This window comes from Python bivittatus, unplaced genomic scaffold (genome assembly GCF_059951505.1).
Source record: "Python bivittatus isolate LINGU-HERP-01145 unplaced genomic scaffold, Pbiv_v1 ctg000700_np1212, whole genome shotgun sequence".
Taxonomy (NCBI): Eukaryota; Metazoa; Chordata; class Lepidosauria; order Squamata; family Pythonidae; genus Python; species Python bivittatus.
In genome coordinates this window covers 27,947,001-27,966,581 of record NW_028277098.1, presented here as the reverse complement: position 1 = coordinate 27,966,581, position 19,581 = coordinate 27,947,001, and the positions used below count along the sequence as shown (strand labels likewise).

The 19,581-nt window shown below is 40.4% G+C and overlaps 1 protein-coding gene across 1 annotated transcript in view; it reads right to left on the bottom strand.

The window, feature by feature from the left end:
- Positions 1 to 2,775: 2,775 nt before the first annotated feature.
- LOC148214158 (uncharacterized) overlaps positions 2,776 to 19,581 on the bottom strand; it is a 316,019-nt gene continuing 299,213 nt past the window's right edge. The window contains exon 5 of the mRNA XM_088153832.1: positions 2,776 to 3,952. Coding sequence (XP_088009958.1) covers positions 3,847 to 3,952 — 106 coding nt within the window. The 3' untranslated portion in view covers positions 2,776 to 3,846. The remainder of the gene's footprint in view (positions 3,953 to 19,581) is intronic.

The window sequence follows — 19,581 nt, the reverse complement described above, 5'->3', positions numbered from 1 at the left end:
AGTATAGGGAATCTTGACAGCTTTGCAGTTGTAAAAATGTTATTAAATCCTCATTTGTTGGTGGCAATTTCTATGAAAATAGCAAACACTGTAGGGTAGCACCTTGTTAAGAAACTTGCCAAATTGCAAAAGGTTAAGCTCTGTCTTTTGTGGATGTGTAGAGGAGACAGTTGGGTGGAAAGTCAGTGAAATGCCACCTTCAAGTTCCTTAATTAATTGTAGACCAGGAAAAAAAAAAAGATAATGGTTACAGACTTGGGGTATTAGAACTTGAATAAGAAAGTACAGTGAAGGGATCCTTAGGACCCATCCAAAAACAATTTTACCAAAGGATATGGGCAAATATTGAGGTTGCTAATGAGAGATGAAGGAAGAATATCACATTGATTAAGACCACAGATAAGTTCTTGACTTTTGCTTTTGGGGCTGGCTGACAGAGGAAATTGGCCACAGAGAAAATAGAAGAAAGCCAAGTAGAGAGGAAGGAGAAATGAAGGAATGTGACACATAGGTCCACGCCCATCAAGAGGAGCTCTTCTATTCTGGAGCTTCAGAACAGATTCCAGGACTTCACTGCCAATGAGGTGTCTTGTTCCCTGGATCCAGAAACTGGAAGAGATGGGCTGTACCTGATGAGAACTGAGAAAAATGTGTTTAGATGGCACCTTGCAAATCTGATCTGGAGGACTTTAAACTGAATCTTGTAGGAGGGAGCCCAGAAAATAGAGCAATGCTGAGTCTTGTGAACAGCATTGGGAGGAGAATGCAGGATGTGGAGATGCCTCCAAATGCGTATGTGAATTCAGGAAGGAACAGGTCAAACTATATGAACCAAGAATTTCATGCCTCTATATAAATACACAGAGTATGCCAAGCCAGGCAGAAGAACTGGATAATGTATTCCTGGACCAGATTAGAAAAATTTCAGGGAGGAAAGATCCAGAAAAATGGGAGACTTTAACTACTCAGTCATCTCTCAGAAAACCAACTTGGTCAAAACTGCAGGGTTGCAAAAATTCTTGAATAGTCTTACTGACTGTTTCATTTTCCAGAAGTCTGAATATGAGACAAGGGAATTGGCTGTCCTAGATCCGAATCTAACCAATATGGAAGAGCTGGTTGAAAAAGTAAAAGCAGTGGGAACTTTAGGAGGATGTGACCGTATCCTTCTAGGGTTTAAGGTACTGCAGAAAGAGAAATTGGAACATAGTTACACATGCACACTACATTTCAGGATGGCCAATTTCAGTCAGAGAGTCAGTTTGGTGTAGTGATTAAAGACTTTGGGCTAGAAACTGGGAGACCATGAATTCTAGTGCTGCCTTAGATACAAAGCCAGCTGGGTGACTTTGGGCGTGTCATACTCTCTCAGCCCTGGGAAGAAGGCAAGGGCAAACTGCTTCTGAAAGTCTTGCCAAGAAAATTGCAGGGAGTTGTCCTTGTAATTGTCAGGAGTTAAGATTGATTCAAAGGCACACGCGTGCGCACACACACACACAGAGTTTTCAACAAGCTTAGGGAAATACATGGACAGAAATCCTCGGGACAAAGAGAGTGCAGGAGAGTTGGGAACATCACAAAAATAAGATAATTTGAGTACCGTTACCCAATATTCCAACAGGAAAAAAATGGTGGTCAGCTTAGGAAACACTTGTGAATGCATAGGGAGTTATCAGTTAAGCTAAGAGTTAAAAGGGGCATGTGTAGGAAATAAAAGATGGGTGTACCAGTCACTAATATCCATAGAAGAGAAAAAGAAGGGATTCTTGTTCCTCTCTATTCTGTGTTGGTCAGACCATACCTAGAATACTGCATTCAGTTCTTAGCACTGCATGTTAGGAACATTTTGACAGACTGGAGCCGACCCAGAGCATGATATAAGGCCTGGAAGAAAACAGTCAAAAGAAACAGGAGGCTATGGGTATGTTTAGCCTGGATAAGAGAACATTACAGGGTGACATCATAGCTGTCTTCAAATATGTAAAAGGCTATCATGCAGGAGACAAGGTAGGTTTGTCCAGAGTTGTTCCAGAAGGCAGGGCAAGAAACAATGGCTTTGAATTGCAAGATGCTGATTTAGTTTTGACTTCAGGAAACAATGATAAGAGTTGTTTGGCAGTGGAAGAGGCTGACTGGGGAAGTGGTGGTCTCTCTGGATTTAAACAGAGCCTGGAATGCTCTCTCTTGAGGTTGCTGTAGTAGAAGATTCCTGCAATGGGCATGGGGTTGGACTAGATGATCTTCAAGATCCCTTCCAAACTTTATATTTTATTATTTAATTGAAGGGGGGCTTGATTTGTTACCTTTATGCCACTCATAATTATATGTTTGTGATCCTTTATTTTATCCAGACAACAATCCTCTAAGGTAGATCAGCCTGGGGGGAATGATTGGCCCAAGATTGCTGAATGAGATCCCTAATTAAATAGCAATTTCCTCTTGGGTTGACCTAGCCCAAGCCAGACTATTGGGTTGTGATAAAATCCCTCCTTCAGATGACCAGCTCATAAAGTCATTGTCTGAGTGATGAAAAGAGACTGATAATTCATCAACTGCATTTGCTCTTTATCATGATCTGTCTTCTAAGCAAATGCACATCCTTTAAACTATTAATGGATACCTGATGCTGTAAACCCAGTGTTTCTCAACCGTGACAACTTTAAGATGTGTAGACTTCAACTCCCAGAATTCCCCTGCTAGCATGCTGGCTGGGGAATTCTGGGAGTTGAAGTCCACACATCATAAAGTTGCCAAGGTTGAGAAACACTGCTGTAACCTATGCAATTTGAAAGGAAAGACATTTAAGAGATATACTGCTTTCAGATAAAACCTCTTAGATAAGAGAAACAGTTAAAATGCATGTAGGTCCACTGAATGGACTCATATTTCTGTATATGAAGATACTTTCTGACATTGTGTGTGCGTCTGTGTGCATGCTTGATGGGGGTGGAATGTTAAAGACAAGAAAGTTAGCAGGCTGAGTGAAAGGTGTAAACAATATATTGGGTATCCTTAAAGGGATGCAGTCATAACAAGCCATTGAAATTTCCATAAATAACACATCACCCATTTAACTACTAATTTATTATTCCAATTCTGATTTCCAAATTACTCAAAATGAGCTGCTTAAAACACACACGTAAGATCTACTAATCTAAAGCAGCCTTCAAAGCTGGCATCCAAATCAAATATATCAGCCTATTGTGGAGCAATCAGTTGGCTATTATAACAAAAAATTAGGGCAGGAAAAATAAACCTTATGGAGTGAAATCAGCCATATGAAGCAAAGTTCTTTTTGAAAGTCTCCTGCGAAATCACAGCCTGTGCACCAAATTAGGTGGGTTAAAACAGCGGGCAGTCATTAATAACTCGGGCCACCGTTTTGATTATGCCCTCATAACATGTTAGAATCTGCAAGATGTATGGGTTGAAAGAAATTATAGATCCTGGGGAGAAAAGATATCTCAGCGTTGCTACCTGAAGGCTTAATGTAAAGGGACTGCCATATTCTGAATGCAAGTGATTACATGGCAGAATCACTTAAAACCTGCCTGCCTGATTTAACATAATGATATTTTTGCAGAAACAAAAAGAAACCTTTCCAGGCTAATTACTTTGTGTTTTTTCACTATATATATATATAGTGAAAATATATAATGCATACATGCATACGCCCGCTCTCCAACTATATTTTTGGACTCTGAGTTGTCAAGTGGCTGGACAAAGCAGTGTTAAAAAAATTCAACGACTCTAATTACTAGCTGAGCAGTATAAAAACCTCTGAATAAATGTCAGTCGAGAAGATAAGCTCTTATCTTAATCTAATGGCTCCACAGACTTAATTTGTCAGGCCGGCCTGGTTGATGAAAAACAGGTTTCTATTCTCCAGCTTTTGCAGCAACATCTTTCCAAATCTTTGAAGTTGGATAGCAATACCAGCAGCAGAACCGTCCTGCAAAAAAAAAAAAAAAAAAAATTCTGGTGATGAAGCCAATTTAATTCCTATTGTCCTATTACGCTAATTAATGTTGCTCTGCCTACACTGGTGCAAGAGAGACAAAAATGAAGCCAATTTATTTTTAGATTTGTTACATTCTGGGCTAATTGCTCTCACCCCCCAGTCTTTCCCCCCACCACACACAATGTGTTAATCATTGTGGGTCCCTTCTGGCATGAGAGAAACAGGGTCTGAAATGAAGGCCTCTTCAAGAAACCATTCAGAAGGACCAGGACAATCAATTCCTCTATCTCACAAAGTAAGACATTCTGGCGGTATGTGGAAGATTTTTTTTTTTCTGAACACAAGAGATGCATTGGTTCCTGAATGATGACTGTATCCTTTGAAAGCTCTTCCTTATGGAAGATTTTAATGCAGCTAAAACTGAATACAAACCAGTGTCAACACACTTCATGCCAAAAAAGTCACAAAAGAAAAGATTTTGACCTCAAGTTAATGCCCCCCCCCCAAACATGCAGCTATACATGCTTGGTAAATTCTGGGTAATTTTAAAAGATTGATGACTGTCACAGCATTCTGGATTCAAGTGATAACAGAGACCTTAAAAACAAAGACCACTTTAATATATATATATGTGTGTGTGTGTGTGTGTGTGTGTGTGTGTGTGTTCCAGCATGTGCTGAGCAAAGGAGACTCTGCTAGATCTACAGAAGATGGCCTGCATTCTGAAACAATCAATTATAAACTTCTTATAGGGGTGTAAGCTGCAGAACTTTCTGGAATTAGATGGGCATAAAACCAGTGTAATGGGGTAGAGAAGCAGAGACATATTTTTTGGTAGTTAATGATAGGATCTCAGGACTGCCAAATGATACCAGTCCCATATACGAGAGCTCATCTCACCAGAAAAAGGACAGATCACAATGAGAGGACAAAAAACCCTAGCTACGTTTCCAATTTCCCTTTATTATAAATCTCCTCTCATTATTCATTTTAATTTCTAATGATGAATTTGTTGCATTTCTATTACAGCCTTTCCCAGAATCCAAGGCGGCATTTTTAGGAACTGAGCCAGTCTTAGGCCTTAACTGCACGGTCGTGAGGGTGGGCCACCATCTGTGTCTGGAGTGGAGGAACAGATGATGTTGTCTTCTATTTGCCCCACCACAAGTGCAGCCGGGCCCCACATTTTCCTGCTCTGAATTGAAAGTATGTTTTCCAGTGTGTGTTGGCCCATGAGTGGCTATTCGGTTTGCCTACTGTGGCTCACCTTTTCGAGGCCAACCCCTGCACTTTGCTCAGCTACTTTGCAGAGGTAGAAATGCCCCTTGCTTGACTTTCTCAGCTTTTCCTCAGGAAGGTCATCACTTGGGCTCTTTGGGAGCTGAACTGAATCCTTTCTGTCTCAGATGCCTGGATAAATGATGAGACCGGTAGCTTTGGGAAAGAAAAATAATAATTAAAAAAGAAGTTTGTGTTGGGTTTTCAATCCGTGAAGTTCTGCCTGTCAAGCGTTAAAATCACTATGGTGCTGAGAAAGGACTCCAGTAAGAGGTGCAGCAGACTTTGCTGAGGAAAAGCTGGGAAAATGCAAGAGAGGAATTTTTATTTAATTTACACACACACATATTTTGATGCTTTAACTTTGTATATATAAATTAAACGTGTGTGTGTATATGCACGCGTGCACACACACACACAAATATCCAGGAAGACCCATCCACAGGAAGGAAAGTGATTGGCAGTTGCTTTCCTGGCACACAAAGTGAGAAGGACACAACAGCAGAGAATTGTCCCTTGGGGGCCCACTATCGCTAGCAGTCCGGAATTGAACACCTGGCGACTGGCAGCCATAGCGCCCCCATCTGGCCAGAATTGTCTCAAGCCAGTTTAGAATCCAGCTGGCATCAGCCCAGGATAGAAGCAACGTAAAGGTGCAGTGTAGAAAGACATTGGGAGGTTTTTCTGTTACGGAGGTCATTTTGTGAACTGCATGCTTTGCTGAGATTTTTATTAATACATTTCATCGCCATGCCCCCTCATAGACCGTTTTTCAAAAAATTCTTGATTCTCGTGATAATAAACTCTATGAAGAAAATAAGTAAACATGTTTCTTTGTCTTTCTGTTAATCTGTAACATGACCAAGAAATGGAACACCAGCCGCAACTGTGTGAGTCGGAGTGAGTGAAATTGCCTCTGTGTTGCAACCTGTATGACAGGTATAGGCCACCTATATCTCCTTTTTGGCAGCCCTCAGAGCAATTGAAAATTGCCACTGAATTTGGTGCACAAACACCTACATTAAGACAATTTCATGTTGTTTTACACACACAAACACACCCACAGAGCATAAAACAGGTGCACTAGAATAGGCTTACACACCTATTTTATTAAAAAAGAAAAAAAGGCCAGTGGCAGTAAGTCCCCAACGCAGAAAAAGTTTTACAGAAGTCACTTTGCTGGTGATGCCTCTGAACCTGTTCCCAGCCTTTAGCTGCATCTGGGGACACGGTTAAAGAAGCAATATTTACCTATTGAGGAATAAATATTGGCCAATAATGCCCCAGGGATAAGCTGACACCTTAAACTGGTTTTGTTCTTCAAAATCACTTGGTACCTTTTTCAGATTCATTTGCTCCCCCCAAATTAAAATATTGTTTGTTGGAGGCAGGACAAATAGAAAAATAGAGGCTGACATGATTATGTTTTATTATGATATATATTTATAAACATTATGCTGCTGGTGAAATCAAACAATTGGATGCTGCTGAGAAGAAAACAGATATTGCAGAAGGTTATACTGGCTGGCATAACTAGGAGATGCAGTGCAGCACATCTGGAGGGCCCATAGGACTCACCCCCTGTTTTAGAAATTGGTGGCCAATCACTTCTGTTTATTTGGAACGACTATTTTATTGTCGTAAATAGGAGCTTTTTAAACCTGCCTATTCAGTCCAACGGTATTTTCTGTTTTTGAGTATTTGAAGCAACAGCAATCTTAAATAAACTTATTCCCATGTAAGCACTAATTGGATTATGCTATGGATTGCATAACATGTCACTGTAGCATCAAATGGCATGGAGGAACCAAGATGGCGATCAACTAGCAGCTTCTGACATGGGACCAGCCTCACTTCTGATGCCCCAGGTCTTATGGCCTAAACCTGCCATCCAGAAGCAAGAAAAGAACCCAGACCAGTCCCAGTAATGACACTGGGGCCCATAAATCCAATAAAGTAGAGGCACAGATGAGAATGCCACAGTGGCAAACATTTAAGTTTCATTGTTGCCTTGGGACAGAACATTAGTGATTATTGCTTTGTAAACGTATCAGTTTCTTCATCAGCAACTTGAAAGGACTTCAGGTGGAAGATAATTCAGAATCCATGCCCTGGGTGTTTTTCAACTGAAGATATAAACGATAAGTGTTGATTTAAGTTAGGATTCTTAGCCGGGGTGGGATTTTCCAGAAGATTGCTTATTCCTCCTATTAATTGTTATATTCATAAACCCTAAGACATCTGTCATGCTATGGAACAGAAAGTGAGTAAATTAAAATTTTCAGCATGAGATCTGAATCTCTTCTCATCTACAAACCCAACTATTGGTGAAATCAATCTCACTTCCACAATTCCATTCCAATCTGCGGTTTATTACATGACTTCTACTTGATTAAAAGGAGCAATGCAAGTTGGGAAAGTTTCACAACAAAATTGCCATGCTCTATTTAGCAATAATTTTGAGCAGTGGGTGAAATAATATGTATAATTGCCACAATGGCTATGTATTACTCTTACTGGAATGAGCCTTGGCCTCTCCCTAAGGACTACTGGGGACTATGAACTGACACTACTATGGGGTATCTTTCATTTCTTCTTTCAGGTAACTACACATCTTTTAGCATCATGCCCAAACTATATACTGTGGTTCTCCTTAAGTAATTTTTGCTGAGAAGCACATGGATGTAGGAGGGCAATGGAAATTGGAGAAAGAGCTTCTGCTAGTATCTGTAACGTCTCCATTTTGTGGAGAAGGCACAAACCATACTGCCAAGGACATTATTTGCTTGTGATATTGTTGTACCATCTCCATCCCACAGTGGCTCTGGAAAAAGTGCTGAGAACTGACCAAGTTTGAACAAGAGTACCACCAGTCAGCACCCACCTGTTAACAGATGTAGGGAGCATGGCAGAAGATTAGGGAAGTGCTGTAAAACTTCTGATGTTGTGGCAGTGCAGAAAAGGCTGTGGTGTACGTGACTCAATGCCTCTTCCACTCCACTTCTATACTTAGGCACCTTCGCGTTAGTGTTGACTCCTAGCAACTACCTGGACTTTGTCCTGCAGATTTCGTGGCAAGGTTTTCAGAGGTGGCTTGCCATTGCCTGCTTCTCAGGGCTGAGAGAGAGAGTGACTTGCCCAAAGCCATTCACCTGGCTTTGTGCCTAAGGTGGGACTAGAACTCATGGTGTCCCACTTCCTAGCCAGATACCTTAACTGCAACACCAAACTGGCTGTATACTAAGGAGGGTTCCAATAGGCTAGAAACCAGTAGACCACGAGTTCTAGTCCTGCCTTAGGCACAAAGCCAGCTGGGTGACCTTGGGCTAGCCCCTCGCTCTCAGCCCTAGGAAGGAGGCAATGGCAAACCACTTCTGAAAAACCTTGCCAAGAAAACTGCAGGGACTTGTCCAGGCAATTTCCAGGAGTCAACACTGACGTGAAAGCACATGCCCACCACCACAATTGGTTTGGATTTGGATAACATGAGAAACTGCACTTAATTGATAGGGAACTGAATGCCTCCAATTCTTCTTGTGAACAGACACACAAGAGTAAAGATGAGGATCTCATGAACTTGGAGGGCAAACTATGTTTATTCCTATAGTTTATGATTATGATGCTATCTAAACACACTCTATAGCCTACGAACTGTTGTCTTGCTACATATTTGCAAGCCTCATACAACTATGGCTGTTCATATGTTCAGTGTGTTCACATATGAATGGTGCATGAGTTGGTATGTGCATGCAACTGCATCTTAGTATACGAATATATATTGCTTGTGTTAGCTTTAAATGTGCTTTGCCATAAAACTTAATGGTTTTGATGCTGCATACCTAAAAGGAAACGTTTGTCATTTTCAGCTATAAATGTTTGTGCTCAACAGTCTTAATTCACTGTGTCAGATAAGAGGAAATCATGTTAGAATGTATTTATGATTTATCGCTCCTATCTAAGCACCAGAGATGTTGGGAAAGTAGTTCTTCTTTTTAATCTAACAGGAATAGTCAGGTAAAACCCACACTAATCTAGCTTTTTGCTAGTGGGGAATAAAAAACATTATGTAGGCGATTCTTGAGCCTCTAATGTTACTGCAGGGTGATTTTGGTTGATTCACCTCTGCACAGGTATTTGGAAGCTCTATATCCTGTTCTGAATACTGTATTTGCTGCATGCTGGTTGATGTCTTGATTGTATAAAGCAGAAGAGGTCTAAGAATTAAAGGTATGTCCAAGATCATTAGGGTGGACTAAAGAGCCTAGGCAGTGGAGACATTCCTTGCATTTTTAAATTAAAAGTCAGAAGTATGATTCTGAATCTGAGATATGTTCTTTGTGATGATAGAAACTTAAGCTTACATGTTATCTGGGAGTCATAATCCATCTAAGGCTAAGTGTTTTAGAGCAAGCCTTACCAGATATCTAGATGTGACCAAGATTATTCTGGTTTTCCCTTCCAATTTGGGCATCTCCTCCAGCTGAGAAAAATTCCCAGAATGTAGGCTGTAGACACCCACAAAGAGGCATATGAGTTTCAGCATCTAAAGCAAGCAAAGGGTGGACGATTTTAAATGGCTAAACCTGCATTCACCATTTGCCTAGGGAGTGAGGGTCTCACCATTTCTACTTGCGTTATTTTGCCTGCTTGGGCAAAGGGGGACTTTTGCAGTAGCTGAATTCATGACCTCTTTGTGTAGATAGCGTGCTAAAGACCTTGCTCTCCAGCATTGCCTGTGCATGGCTGCTGATCATGAGCTTTAGCCAGGTTTCACTGTTTGAAAATATGGTGAACCAGCCCATTGAGAACACAAACACAAATCCAAATTATGTTCAATGGAACTTATTCCCTGATAAGTAGGCATCCTGTTTCAGCCTTAAAAGGCCTACAGATTTCAAATGAAGCATCAAGAGTCACATGTCTGGATGTAAGTGTTTGGAAGTCATTTTAATTCTAGTTTGTATGCAATTATTATTCTTATTATTCAAATATCAGTGTAGAAAACAATGAGTAATGTCTCCTTCAGACTGAGCTCAACTAGTTTTCTTGGCAATGTAGTTGCCATTGCCCTGTTCTTCTGGAAACCTCCCCCCTCCCCCCCCCCCCCATTTCCTAGTCTAGCCTACAACCCTGGAATTTCCTAGTAATCTTCCATCCAAGTATTAGCCTGGTCCAGTCCTGCCTTGCTTTTCAAGATCAGTTAGGTATTATCTGAATTTTCTTTATATAAGCATTCTGGTGATCCAGAATGGTCTTGATCCACTTTAAAATCAGCAATATTTTGCTCCCAAGGCTCCTCAATCTATGACCCAGGGCCCAACATTTCTTTGTGATTTTCCCTCTGAGGTTGAAAGTAATGTTCCTATCTCAAAGAGAATTCTTCCCTTCTTACCTCTTTGGCAACTTCCATCAACCTCCATCAACACAAGAAATGCTCTGATGGGAGTTGGGCAGAGAGTGGGCCAGGAGTGTCTTTGGATCTTAAGGGGTCAAAAACCTCCCACCCCAAGCTGTAGCCTAAAGCTTAAACCACAGAGGGACAAAATATGGTCCAGGGGTCGTATCTGACTCAGTATCATCCCTTTCCTGGCTTGCAGAACCCTCCAATCTGGTAAGTAAGATACGATGCTCCTTTTGCACTCCTATCAGCTTGGGGTGGGGTTAAAGGTTAAAGGTAAAAGTTCCTTGTAGATGCTTAACAGACCTATTTTGCCCCTTAAAACTCTTACAGTCTTGGCCCAGCCACTTTGGAATTGAGGCCCTGATCTTACCGTGCCAAGTTGGATGTGGTCCACAAATAGAAATTATGTAATTCTGAACAGTACGTTAACTTAGCCTTGTGTTCAGGGAAGGTGAAATCAAACAAATCTAACCAAAAACCATGTAGGAAGAAGACCTTTTTCCATTGTGTTGATCTGCAGCAGGCAGGGTGTTGGTTTTGCTGAAGTGCTGCAACATTTACATAGAAATGCTTTGCTTTTGTCCTTCTGGGCAGACAGCTCTTAGCATTACCAAATAAAACATTTTCAGCTGCTTTGTTTATTTTCCCCTTTTTCTTTTGTGGGGAAAAAAAAAGAATGAAACAGTAATAAGAAATCACGAGAGAGCTACAAATGTAAGACTTGGACATCAGGACTTCCTGTAAAAAATTGTGAATGAAGCAGAGCAATTGCCCAAAATAAAATGCTTGTTTGGAAGCTCCCTAAACAGTCTGATCAATGATGGGGAGGAAAGGCAGTGGGAACTAAATCCAGTCTCTTGCACACAGAAATGGAGATTCTCTATCTAAAGTTTTTAACTACCTTAAATAAAATAGTATTTTTAATGAAAACAAAAAAATATTTGGCACACATACTGAGTACGTTGGACAGTCTGGACTGTTCCAAGTACTTTTCTAAAATAAAAAATCCTTCCAGTTAAGGAGAGGAGGGAGAGAAAAAATATGGAAAAACAGCATAAAACTGAGTCAGATGCTACGTGCATTTTTAGCAATTGCGATAAACGTTCTTCTTTATTTAAGTGTTCTCTGGAGGAAGGTGGGATGGAGTTTACATAATGCCAACGTGTGAATATAAGGTAGAATGGACTTCCTGCTGGAAAGCTGGACCAGAGTCCCTAAACTTTGGGGGCCAGCAAACACATATGGACTTTTCAGAGTTTTTTATGGGCACTCTTACAAAATGGTTCCATGGTGGCTGTGGCAAATCACAAAACACCCATTGAACAGAAGGCAAGCAAAACCCTGGACTGCAGCCACCTACCATGTTATTTTCTAAGAATGCATCTGGGGCCTGTGTGGCCCAGAAGCATTGTGGGAAACAGAAGTGGCTAGGGCTTTGTGCAACAGCATGTTGCCTTTCCATTTGTTTTTTAAACATTAAAATAACCTTTAAAAAAATAGGGCACAAATCTTGCCCAACAGGCACATTATTATCCCCAAGGGATATGTTAGAGAGTTGGAATTAGACTCTGACCCAATCCAGCAAACCAGTCCTCACCCGGCTGGTCTGGGCTGATTGAAAACCATCTAAGCAAGGTCAGATCTGGTTATCCCTTGGATGGGAGACCACCTGCAAATGCCACAGCTAGAATGGGAAGTTGAAAAAAGATCCTGCAAGAAGGCAGTGGGAAGGCACGCCCATGTTGTAGCTGAGATAATTGCAAGCATGTGTCCACGTGGCCTCCAGGGCTCAAGCTTGAAGTGATAAAACTGGGCTCCTCTAAGCACTTATAAACCCCAGTGATGTACTTCTAACTAGAAATATCTAGATTTTCCACATAAAAAATGCTGGGTTTGTGTTTTTTCTTCATACGTTCAAAGCTACCCATAGATTCTACAGGGATTTTTAAGGGAGGATGGGAAAGCAAGCCAGCATGGAGCTGACTTGCATCTGCCCTTCAAGATGGCAACAGAATGCTCGAAGAAGGGAGAGTGGTCAGTCACGTGCTTGCTGACTCCAGGAATTCCAATCGAATGCCTGGGTGAGGGGTTCCTAGTTTTGCTTGAACTGGCTCTGTGTGTCTTCTTGCTGGGATCAAAGAAACTGCAAGAACTTGTGGTCTTTTCGACATTTTACCCCCCTCCCTTCCCTTCTTTATTGCATTTGGAAGAGTGAGGAGCTTTGTTTGCTGGCTGTTTAAACCATACTTCAAAAGAAAACTTGAATCAGTACATGCCTGTGCTATATACAAATTAAAATAATTGATTTTTGGCAGACTTTGGGAAAGATATATAAATTTAAAGGATCACATTTCCAATCCAGTGCTCCGGACTGCATGTTGATTTCGAATCACTGCTCCCTCATAGAGCTGGAAGTTGGCCACCAAAAGGAAGGGAGCTGTTTGCTTTAATTTAATCTAACCTCTTGTCATGGCAGCTCCTTCTTGAACTCTTACAGTTCAAACCTGTTGGGTTTTGGCACAAATCCATGGCTGCATCCTTTCTTTGCCTGTTGGCTTCAAGGCCTTTGCACAGAGCCATTGAATGGAGAAGATATATCCCTTTGCAGGACAGTATTCCTCTTTCTTCCTTCTCCTCCTTCTCCTTCTCCTTCCATCAGTGGGAGCATCACATCCAATGAAGCACAACAGCTTCTGGCTTATACCCATTCTGTGACGGATGGCACCGGGTCCCACACTCTCTGCACTGACCTAAAAATAGCTCTCAATTAACATTGCATTTCAAGAATTGGAAAATTTCCCAGAAGTCCATTCTTTCCCTCTCTTCTCCCCCCTCCCCTTCCCCTTTTCTGTTTCATTACATTTTGCAGTAATAATACATAAGCCTGTAGAAAACATGACGGGTAATGAAAAATGTAATTAATATAAGCAGTGTAAAGCATGTTTTTTTCCTCTGTTGTCCTTGCAGAAAATTGCTGCTTTAAACTGAGCAGGATGTGAAAATGCATAAAGCAAACACTGATCTTCTCTGCTTTGTAAATATCTTATGCAAAACCATGAAGGCAACTGCTGTTTATTATTTTATTCTGTCACAAATTATTTTCAGTAAGTTTTTCTGTTGGTTTTTTTTTTTTTTTTGCCTCTTTTTTCATTCTGCCCTTCCCAGACTAAAAGATGATGCTATCCTAAGATTATCACCTTTTTGTATGGCAGCTTTAGCACTTACAGATTCAGGATAGAAATTGTACTTTTTCTGTTTAGCTCATCCTCATTGCCAGAAAAGATAATCAGTCACCCATAAACCTTTGGAAAATTTGCAAATGCTCCCTACTTCTTTTTACATTTTAGTTTTATTACACAAGGTAACCCTTAGAGAGAATCAAAAGAGCTACAAAACTATATTAGGGATAACTTTTTCCCAAATAAGAGTCCTGTTGTATCCTTAAAGAAAGTGCTTTTAAACCTGAAAGAAATTCCCAAACCTGCCTTATGAATTAAAGTTGGGGTACGAACACCAAAATTAACAACACACTATAGCATGGCTTGAGCCTAGTGCAAATTCTTTGAGATAGCCTAGCCATCTCTTTGAATTGGATTACAATCATAGCCCATTTCTTCGTGAGAGACTTTAAGTGGCTTCATAGCCATCACTGCAGTGATATAAAGCCTATTCCATTACTGTTACTCTGCCACAACAATGGCTGGATAGCTCTAGATCAGGGTTTCTCAACCTTGGCAACTTTAAGACGTGTGGACTTCAACTCTCAGAATTCCCCAGCCAGCATATGCTGGGTAGGGAATTTTGGGAGTTGAAGTCCACACGTTGCCAAGGTTGAGAAGCCCTGCTCTAGATGCTAAAAGTCATCTTAGTATGGAAGTCTCCAGTATGGAAATGACTACAGAGTACATTTCAGTTATGGATAGATAATGCCCACCTCCTGAATCTCAGGTTTGGATAGGACTTAGCTTCGCCTCTTCATTTGTAGGGGTTCCATAGCTACCATAATTCATATGTAACCAGAGCCACATATAAACTGTCCAGGATCTTGCAAGTTTTGCATCATCTGTAGAGGATTCCATAGTTTTACAAATATTCTTAGGATAACTCTGAAATACTTGGAAGGAGGAGGACCACACCTGATTTGAAGTTGTTGTTAATTGTATAATTGTCAGTACATCATCTAGTATTGACAATACAGACTTTTTTGATTTGGTGCCCTCTAAATGTATTGGACTGCAGCTCTCTTTGTCCTTACCTATCATGGTATGCTGGCTGAGGACAATGGGAATCACAGTCCAGCACTTCTGGAGGTATCATGATGGGTGAAAGTCTACCCAATCCAACCTGCATATAGTGGGGACTGAGTATGACACTTCTAAATGCATATCATGTACTCTATCACTCACCTATAGCCCTTCTCTGCAAGATATCCCATCCCCCAAAGATTGCACAGCATACAAGTGCATAATGCCACATTAAAAAATGCAAGCTGATTGTGCCCAAAGCTATGTGGTAGCCCACTCGTATACACTCTCTCCTTCAAACATGACTGATTCACTTTCAGTTTGTTTTTCACAATGAATACATATCATATTCTTTTCAGTCTAGGATTGTTCATGGCAAAAACTGGAGGAGGGAGTGCTATGTATTCCATCTTGAGTTCAGTAGGAAAGGCGGTAAATAAATAAAATTAATTTCATTTCATTAGTTATTTAAACAATAGTAGAGTTTATGACACTCCTATTCAGAATCGAGGTAGCTGAGAGGGGAGTACTTTTGTTCAAGAATCAAAGTCTGTCATTCAAGATGGAAGGGCACTTTTTCCCAAAATACAGGCTACGTTACAATTTCTGCTATACAGATAGTCCTCGTTTAGTGACCGCAACTGGGACCGGCAACTCGATTGTGAAGTGAAGTGGTTGCTAAGTGAAATATCACAATTTTATGATCTTACTTCAGCTTTCCTTTGCTGGTCGCAGGGTTACTTTTTCATCACTGTTGTAACTGCAAATGGTTGAGGCAGTCACTAAAGGAGGACTACCTGTAGAGGCAAGAGTATCCGAAGAACATATAGATGAGTTGAGTTGAGGTGAGAGTTCCTGGTAAAACATGCTAAGATGGTCTGCAAGGTAATGCTAGATCTCCCGGCAGACTCTACTAAACTGAGTAGAGTTTGGTGTGGGATCATTGCTTTGTATAACAGACTCATTCTTTGCTACTCCACCTTTTAAAATCAGGGTGGGAGGGATAAAGTTATCCAATTTTAAATGAACCTGCAGGAGCCCATTATGAGTTCTGATAAGACTTTGTGAGGTTTCCAAATGGAGATCAGTCAAAAGGAAGTCAAGGCAATATGGTCAATGCCAGGACTTTTGAGTCAGTTCTCATGGGCCATGCTTGATTCCTTAGGAATTCAGTCTGAAGGTCACAGCATCTCTCCCACCATAACAATGCAGCATTTCAAACTCATTTTCTACGGCCAGCCGAGAAATTGCTCCTGGTTTATTTTTTTCTTTTCTTTTCTCCTTTCTGTTCTCTGTAGCTGACGCATAGCATTAGTTACTGTTTATTTTTACCTCGTTCCTGGATCTAAAGGTTTTTACTTCAGACCTTAGTTGTGCATGAACCTGTGGACACCATACATGGCACTCCTTTTGCTTTAGGTTCTCAGATCTAGCGAGACCCCTTGTGAAGGCAGGTTTCCCCAGCTGAGAAAGCCAGGCCTCTCTTGTTGCATTTTGCACAGCCATTTGGAGTCCCAGATGTAGGAAATGAAATAATCCACGCTCATACAGGCCTGAAAGTGCCCATCTGGCACACAGGAACATCACACTGCAGAATCACATAAGCGTGAGCTCACTTTTGTTATGGCATTTCATAAACAGAGAAGCAGAGAGCAAACAGGGAAGGCTTTTGAGATAATAACAATCATATTTATCACAGACTGTGTTTAAAAATGTACATGTGCTTGTAAAGCAGGTCTGAAAGCATGAAGGAATGATCCTTGGTGAAACTTCCACCTAATTTTTGTAATTGTTTCTTAGTGATGTAGACTGAACGTAGGTGGAAATATTCATGATACCATATCCCTCAGTGATTAAAGGTGTGCAATTTTCATCTTAAAAGAAATACTCCGTAAAACCTCAATATATAAGGTGTACTTTCTAAAACACAACAAACCAACCCTGGATTTCGAACTACCTTATCTGGGCTGCTGTACTAGGCAACAGCAAGGAGATGGAGAAAGTTTTCTGTTCCTGGTCTGGTAGCCCAAGTTTCAATCTTTCTAAGCCTAACACTGCTACTCCCAGAGGAGTAGGAAGACCCCTGAAAATAGCCCCTTAAGAGGGTAAGTAGGAGTTACTCAAGTGAAAGTAAATATTACTGTGCATTGAGATGTTGGCAGAGCAGGGTCAAAAAAGTCAAGATGGCAGCCACAGCCATGTGGTCAAAGTCTTGCCCTTGTTTACGTGCATCACCTTGCACGTAAGGAGGGTTCTTTGATTACCTGGTTGTGAGTCACCATCTTCTGTGCATGTGCTCAGAAGCGTATGGGACCGGGTTCTAACTCAGTGTAGAACAGATCTCAGCTTCAGTCCTTGGTATCTTTAGAAGACTGGAAATACTCCTTATGGAAATTGGGAAGGGCTAATTTCAGAGTCAACCCAAGGCAGCTTCCTATAGTCCTGCTGTTACTTGAGATGTTTCAGGATAGAGATTTGGCTCCCAAACCATTTGGGTGCTGGGCCCTGGCACCTGCTTTATCGGGTGAAACCTTTCTCACCCTTGAGCAAAACCTTATATATATATATATATATATATATATATATATATATATATATATGACTTTTATTAGAAATTTTTGCAGAAATAAAAGATAAACATGAAAATATATAAAGAAAAGTTAAGAAAAAAGATAAAAGGAAAAGTGCAGAAAGCAGTACAAATGGAAAAAGAAAAAAGAAAAAGATAATGAAAGAAGTGACTTCCTGTCTTCATTGCAGTTACAAACAAACTTAGTATCCCTCCTCCGTCTCTAAAATTACATTACATGGTTCCCTTCTATCCCATATTCAACCTTTTTAGTCAGCAAATCCAGAAATCATTTCATTTTTTCCCCCATTTTCACCCTTGAGCAAAAGCTGACTTTTCAAGTGCTTACCTTTTCTAAGGTATAGTCACATATAAACCTAGTGTCAGATAAAGGAAGGGATAATAAAATAAAATCTGCTTTTGTTTACATTAATCCTGTTGGGGCAAGGTATGCATGTTGGAGGACTCCTTTGGTTAATCCAGAACTTCAATACAATTTCTTCAGTGACATAAACACTTCATTGGGATATTGTGCCCTGTCAGAATGAGATTCTTGATGGGTGGAAAGTCTGGTAGCAACCTAAAACAGAGTACTAAGTGGTTCCATATCAAGAAGTCAAATGAGGCTATATATGCTTTTGACTGGAAATTATTATTTGTAGCATTGGGGGTTAAAAATAATTTCATTTAACCTTTCATCTAGATGCTTAGAAGGGAAGGCCAATGGTGCAGTGTCATGTATTCAGTTTTCTACCATTCATTTCCATTTGAAAGCTATGGATATGCTGTGGTAAATGATATGTAAATCTACTCAGAACTGGCTTACACATGTTCATCACAATAGAGGACAATGCAAAATGTGGCATCTCCATGGTGAAGTATTGTAAACTTCCTTGTGGTTGTCTTAGGTGATCAAGATTTTAACCCAAAGGTTCTCTTCTAATAGTTGCAAATCTCACACGTTCAAGGGGATCTACTTCTATACAAGTAGAAGCATACTGTGTGAGAAATATTACCCCAAATGCAGTTCTTCTGTTTTCTCAAGTTCTTGCCCAAGATTTTATAGAAGCTCTTTCTTAATTTTGTTTTAACTAGAATGGAATTGTCCTTCAGTCTTTAGATTGTTGAGAATTCTGCAATGAAATTCTCAGTTTCAAAAATGCATAATTTGAAAAAATAGTGTTCTTAAATGCATATTGCTGAATTAATTCATTGCCCAAAATGGTGCATTCAAAAATTCATGTATTATGAATAATACTTCCAAAGATACTGCTTATTTTGGTTGATCCTTTTAAAAAGGGTTAATAAAGCAGGGAGGAGACAGGAAAGGACAAATGTGAAAGTGAACAACAGTAGGAAGGATCCATTTACTTTTCTTTGAGTGTACTATTGCCTAACCATGGATGACACACTAGATGGTAAGCAAAGAAAACATGAACCATGATCTTGCAAGCCTTGTATCTAATCTGCTTTTTGAGAACATCTTGGTTTGAGGACCTCCAGTGAAGGGACCATACTACTTCATAAGGCAGCCTATTCCAATGATTAACTACTCTTACCATCAGAAAATTCCTGCTATTATTGGTTCTGATCCTACAATAAAAATCATGTCTACTTCCTCTTTTATATGACAACAGTTTAAATGCCTGCTATCATATCTTCCTTCAGACTTTTCTGCAGACTAAATATACAGTGGGGGAAAAAAGTATTTAGTCAGCCACCAATTGTGCAAGTTCTCCCACTTAAAAAGATGAGAGAGGCCTGTAATTTTCATCATAGGTATACCTCAACTATGAGAGACAAAATGGGGAAAAAAATCCAGAAAATCACATTGTTTGATTTTTAAAGAATTTATTTGCAAATCATGGTGGAAAATAAGTATTTGGTCAATATCAAAAGTTCATCTCAATACTTTGTTATATATCCTTTGTTGGCAATGACAGAGGTCAAACGTTTTCTGTAAGTCTTCACAAGGTTTTCACACACTGTTGCTGGTATTTTGGCCCATTCCTCCATGCAGATCTCCTCTAGAGCAGTGATGTTTTGGGGCTGTCGCTGGGCAACACGGACTTTCAACTCCCTCCAAAGGTTTTCCATGGGGTTGAGATCTGGAGACTGGCTAGGCCAC